Source organism: Anopheles arabiensis, chromosome 2, assembly GCF_016920715.1.
Source record: "Anopheles arabiensis isolate DONGOLA chromosome 2, AaraD3, whole genome shotgun sequence".
NCBI classification, from domain to species: domain Eukaryota; kingdom Metazoa; phylum Arthropoda; class Insecta; order Diptera; family Culicidae; genus Anopheles; species Anopheles arabiensis.
This window is the reverse complement of record NC_053517.1, coordinates 21,443,372-21,449,371: the sequence shown is the minus strand read 5'-3', so window position 1 is coordinate 21,449,371 and position 6,000 is coordinate 21,443,372. Positions and strand designations below refer to the sequence as shown.

General features: G+C 48.5%; 1 protein-coding gene across 2 annotated transcripts in view; it reads left to right on the top strand.

Moving 5' to 3' along the window:
- Positions 1-2,619: 2,619 nt before the first annotated feature.
- Positions 2,620-6,000, top strand: part of LOC120895119 (B-cell lymphoma/leukemia 11B-like) — a 67,851-nt gene continuing 64,470 nt past the window's right edge. For both annotated transcript variants that reach the window (XM_040298156.1, XM_040298154.1), the window contains exon 1: positions 2,620-4,417. In XM_040298156.1, the coding sequence (XP_040154090.1) occupies positions 4,225-4,417 (193 nt within the window). In that variant the 5' untranslated portion in view covers positions 2,620-4,224. The remainder of the gene's footprint in view (positions 4,418-6,000) is intronic.

The following is a 6,000-nucleotide window of genomic DNA, read 5'->3' as shown; positions in this document are numbered from 1 at the left end:
CCGATTGCCTTTCGAAGGCAAGTGGGGTTTATGGGATCATGGATTGTTGTTGTTGTTGTTGTTGTGGATCTTTTCTGGGGGGACAATTGCGACGGAAAGGAAATTGAGATGAGTTCAGTACTAAGGTGTTTTAATCAATGAGTTCATGCTATATTTTGAGTTACTTTACACACAATTAGTCGTTGAACTAACCTCGTGCTACAGCTGTAAATTGCGTGGTTTATCGTTATGACCGTGTTTGTTTTCAAATTTGGTGCCCTAAATCATTGACGCATTATTATAAGTATAATACTCCCATCACCATCAACTAACTCACCTTCAAATGATGCTCCATCGTTATGCTGCCGTTTAAAAAATAGCTCATAAAAATGACGTTCACTGCCACCCACAAAATGTTTGCTCTCGGACGGAGAAAGAAATTAAAGCTCTCCCCTACCGGGTACCGACCGTCGAGGAGGTTCATTGTAAATAAAAAGTTTCACCAATAAAACTGACCTTACTGAACGTCGGATTTGGTAACGAAGGAAAGCGCTCGCCGAACCGGCTCCGGGAACGGGAAGTATAACAGTTCGGGGAAAGAAAAAATCCTCACAAAAAAACAACACCAAGTAACCCGCGACCGTCCAACAAACACAAACTAACGAACGGGCGGGAAAAAAACGGTCCAAAAATGAATGCCGCTGGTGTAAAATGGCCCCCCCACAACAGTGTCAGAAGGAGTCCGTGGCGGTTGTGAAGTCGAAAAAAAAAACACGCAGAAAAAGATCGTTAAACGCTGTTAACGATTAAAAGAAATTACGAAAGAAAATCAAGAAGCCCGCGTGTCTGCGACAAACAGGCACGGCCCAGTCCCGCATGCTTTCTTCCCCCTCCGCACGGCAAACGCAAAAAGGACGATAAGTCTGTGATAAACTCCTCGTCCCTCGCGTCTTCGCCTCGCCTGACGGCGCTTTTCCACCTCCCCCAAGCGATGAGCAAGTGTAGTACTACAGGCACGGTGACACAACCCAAGAGCGGGTAAAGGGTGGTGTGGTACGGTAAGCGCTGATATCAACAAAACTCCTCCGACGTTTCATTCAAACTTCGCGCCACGGTGGGTGAGATGGGAACGATTTTTCCCCTCCCGCAGGTAGCAACCATGCAAAGAGAGCTTTTCTGCAAGAGAACGTGAGAGCCTTTACGAAAAAAAAACCCCCATTCCAGCGCACCGGGTACGGTGGGTCCGCCTGCGCATGTGCGCACCCTCGAAAAGGGGTGAGTTCATCCCCTCCACACAGCAAACTGCCGCGGTGTACCCAGTGGGCTCCACTCTCCGGGTCCGGTGCGGGGTTTTCGCGCGGTGTTGAAACTAGAGAGCCCTAACTCCCCTACCTTTTGCTGACCACCACCACCGAAGGCTGGTCCGAGGAACCCTTTGCTGAGTTACCGCGGGCGCGCAACATCGCGTCGGCTGTGTTGCGTGGCGCTCTGTTATGTTGCGAACGGGACCTTCTGCGAAACGGAAGGGTGAAAATCAAAAACAAAAACAGGGATAAGCAAAACGGATTTTCATTCGATTGTATGAAGGGGTACAACAATACAAGCCGAAAATGGTTGAGGGCAAATGGTTAGCACTGGATGGATGTGGAATGGAAGCTGAAACAGAGGGGTTGACGTCCACCACACCGCGGTACGGCTCCGGAGTTCCTTTTTGGCTTTTGGATTTTAATGTGTTTGAAGGAAAAGGATAGCGGAAAAACGGCTGGACATTCGCGTACGGCAGCGTACACGCATGTGTGCTGTACACACTCATATTTCCTCCTCCAAAATGGTAGAAAAAAAGGGGAAAAGAAAACACTGTGAACGGGAAAGCCTTCGCAAGTAGAAGGAAGGAGGGAAAATCGGGCCCGCCGTTTTCCACTCACTTTTCAACAGCAAGCGCAACACATTCGAACGCGGGATGCTGCGCTCGATTCCCACACACATACAAACTCGCACCCGCGTTCGCTCTTTCTCTCTCTCTCTCTCTCTTTCTCTCTCGCTCTGTCGCGGGCACTCACTCTCATTTGCATCGCGGGCTGGCGGAGTTTCTCCTTCGCCGCCGCACTGTAGTAAAAACAACCAGCAGAGATGCTGGAAAGCCCACACGGGCAAAGAGACAACGGACGCACACACTAAACACACATCGCCACCACCCGCGTCTCCTTTGTCCACCGCGGCAACCCTCGCTCCCTTTGCGCAATGGGCGCGAGCGGGAACACAAGCAGTGCTCGCGCGCGCGAGAGAAAAAGACACTCGACACATACACATACAAACACAGCGAGCAAAACAGGACAGGCCTGGGGTTGAGTGTGGCCGGCCGTTGTTTTTCCGTCCCACCACCCTCGGCTGTGTGAGTGTGTGTGTGCTTCGGCGTCTTCAGCGTTGTCGCGGTCACCCTTGCGTCGCCGGCCCTCTTCCGCTGCTGCGCTCGCAACAACAACCCCCTCGCACAGGCAGGGCAGGGGTTGGCTTGGTCGGCTGGCTTGGTCGGTCGGTCGCAGTGCAGTGAGTCGGTGCGGCGGACGGTCTGTACTAAAAGGCAAGGGCGGTGATATAACGACCGTACGCTGCCAGACATTAGATGCAAACGGACTGTCGCGAAGTGAGGATGTCCAACCGTCGGTCGTCGATGCGTCTAAGCAGCACCGCAACCAGCAGCAGCAGCAGCAGCAGCAGCATTAGCAGCTACACCAGCACGGCACAATAAATTCTCGTCGCTTTACGGTCGCGGTGTGGTGTGTGGTGTGTGTGCGCGCGCGCGTATATGTTACTTCTTCGCACGCCGTTTTGGGGGAAGCGCAACACACGCACAGCTCGCGCGTCGCGCTGCCCTTGTCGTAGGCTGGGCCGTAGAGAGTGGCCGGCCGGAGTGAGCAGTCAGTCTGTCAGCCAGTTTCCTGCGGGCCGGTTCGCTTCGTGTACGCGCGCACGGTCGCGGGTGTTGTTGCATGAGCTTGCCTGACCAAAGAGTCCAGCGCAGCGCGAAAGGATACATCCGTTGTGTTTGTGAAGTGAAGATGCAAAGGAAGAAGCTGCAAGAAGGCAAAGCAAACTGTTGAACAGTGAACACAAAAAAAGAAGAAAAGTTGCAGAAAAGAGGAACAAGAATTACAAAACAAAAAAACATGTAAACAATAATTGTGCAAGTGAATCAGGTAAACAGCAGAGGAAAACACCTGACAAAGGAAGAACGAATAAACAGAGCGGAATAGTAGCGGTGAAACACAACAAATCAAAACACCACCCCGGGAATGTTTGCAATAAACAACTAAATCAAAATTATTTAGAATCTTATTTTGTAAGAAGTTGCGTATCGTAAAAAACAAGTGCGTAAAGTGTACAAGTGTTTAATAGACTGTCGAAAAAGATAACAAAAAATTGTCTCATTTTAAATATTTTTTTGTGTACAAACCGATTGAACTGTTTGAAAAGTGTGTCCGTGAGTGAAGTCAAAACAAACCAGCAGTACAGCAGTGTCGGTGTGCTGCTTCTTTAAACGACCGCGAAAACATTATGATAATGTTGTGAATCAGCCGGTGAAAGCACCGGGCCAAACAGAACGAGGATAACAAGGAAGCAGTTTGGTGAATGGACCAGTCGTCAGCCACCGGTACGCGCCACCTCGTTTATTCTCGCGGGCGCGCGCTTTGTACTTTCAGGCGTATTTTACACTCGCGCCGTGCTTTCTCGCGCCGCAAACCGCTGCGCCAGTGACAGCGAGACAGACACCGTTCAACAGGGAAGGCGACGATAAAAAGGAGGAGAAAAAAAGGATCCACAACAAACCCGCGCCCTTTTGTTGTCCTTTCCTCCGTTGAAGGATCGGTGTTTGGTGGTGTTTTCTAAAAAAAAAAAGAAATTGGTGAATTACATTGTTTGTCTTCCTGCGTGCAATTCGTTTGCGGAGGAAAAGAAGTATGCTAATTAATGAATAAGTGCGAACTGAGAAGAATCCAATTCGTTCGTTCGTCAAAGACAAAAACAGGTGCCGCAAGGAATCATCCGCTGTTGGAGTGTACGTTTTAAAACAACAGGAAACGTGTGGAAAAAAGCAAAAACAAAACAGTACTGAATGTGTGCAAGTGAGTGTACGTGTGCAAAGTGGAAAGCTACATGAAAGTTAAAAGGGCAATTTTTGAATTCCCTCCAAAAAAGCTCTGCCGAATGAGTGCAAAATAGTAATAGAAAAATCAAAGTTTGTTCATGATTTACGGTGAAGAAACTGAGCGTACAAACAACAGCAGTGCATCTCGAAAGTGTATCAGTGTTTGGTGTAACGCGATTAACAGTGCGTCAAAACGGGCCTGCCGGCCTTTGCAGGAATCGACCGCCCAAGCGCCCGACATCACGATCTCCAAAATGAGAATCAAAATGCCAGCAGTTCGAATCGCACAAGGTATTTATCGATGGTTCACTCATGCTTAGTTCCACTCGGTTAAAGGGATTGTTGGGCTTGGGACAGGACACGAGTGGGCGACGAATTTTTAAACAACTAACCGTGCGTCAGTGTGTTCCCTGTTCCTTGGGACTGGACGAACGTATCGATGCCTCGGCCCTGGGATATTCGGTGGTGCTGCTGCTGCCTGGGCAGCACAAGCTGGGCATGTGTGAGATTACACGAGCCGGATTATAGTGCTGAAGTTTGAGTGTTAGGGTAATTAATATGGCCCTGGGGCGGAAGTGGTTAGAAGGTTCGGGATGGTTGAAAGGAGCACGATAGTTGGAGAAGTTTCTCGGAGATAACGCTTCGAATGGGGTCGAGTGAGATGAGTTTGGTGAAGATGTGTCAATGCGTGATGTATGTGCCTGAGTGTAATGTGTAGGATCTTGCAGAAGCTTTCTCTTGCACATGTCATTTGAAGACATAAAATGTTATTTAAATCAGATAATATTGTAAGAAAATTGGAAGAAAAGTTGAAGCCCTTTCATCGTCGAATTCTGTTTTGTTGCGCACAACAGAAGAAATAAAACACAGGTTCAATCAACCAAATAAAGCCATTATTAGCTTTGTGCAGGCTCGATGATGCGTAACCCTAAGGGGCCACTTCTAGCCACAATATCCGTTAATTCGTGGCACGCGAGCAGAGCGAGTGCTCACACACACACAAAAAACCTGCCCGGATCAAACCCCGGAATAAAGGGTTTATGTACATTTTCTTACCCTTTCCAATCGCCTTCTTCAGTGCTGCCCTTTTGCATACTTTCCAGTATCCGAAGGTATCCGACCGGAAATGACCGTCGGTCAGTCGGCACCCCATTCCAGTGAAACCCTACCCATGCTGTTGTAAGCTGCTTGTGCATAATGTTCTCAACTCAAGACACACTGTTCTTCTGAAGGCACTTCCCGTTTGTGGCGTTACGCTGCTGCACCTTGATAGGAGCAATTTATGAAAATTTGAATAGGCGCACCTTGTTTATGACGGACATGCAGTGGCAACTGGGGCAATGGTTGTACAAAGTCAATCCCCTGTTGTAAGCGTAACCACAATGAAAGGTCCTGCCCAATGACCCATAACCCCTTTCGCTTTGAAAAGGGGATTTGTTCTTGTTGGCCAGATGGTCACCAGGTTTTGTGGTTCGGGGGATATCTTGACCATTCAAAGCAAATGTCTTCATACGCAGTGGTCAACACACTGTCAAGAGATGGTGTTTCTTTTGTATAATAAACACATCACACAGCATTTAAATCCCTTGTGCATAGCCTTGTGCAATAGTGTATTGTTTAGGTTCTTTACAAATTCTTAAAAACAAGGGCTTTAATTTGGACCGTGTATGGCTCTGGTATGGTTCTGGAACGAACACAACGTTTCTGGAACCGAAACGAAGCCACAATGCCAGTTGGATGCATCTGCGTAATGTGTTGTTGTTTTTGCAGTTGGAGCAGCAGCGGGAGTTTTCTCAACCCTCCCCCCTTCCCCAGCCCTCCATTACGTGCGCACGTACATGTGAGTCTAGAATCCTTGATGCTGTATCAACAAG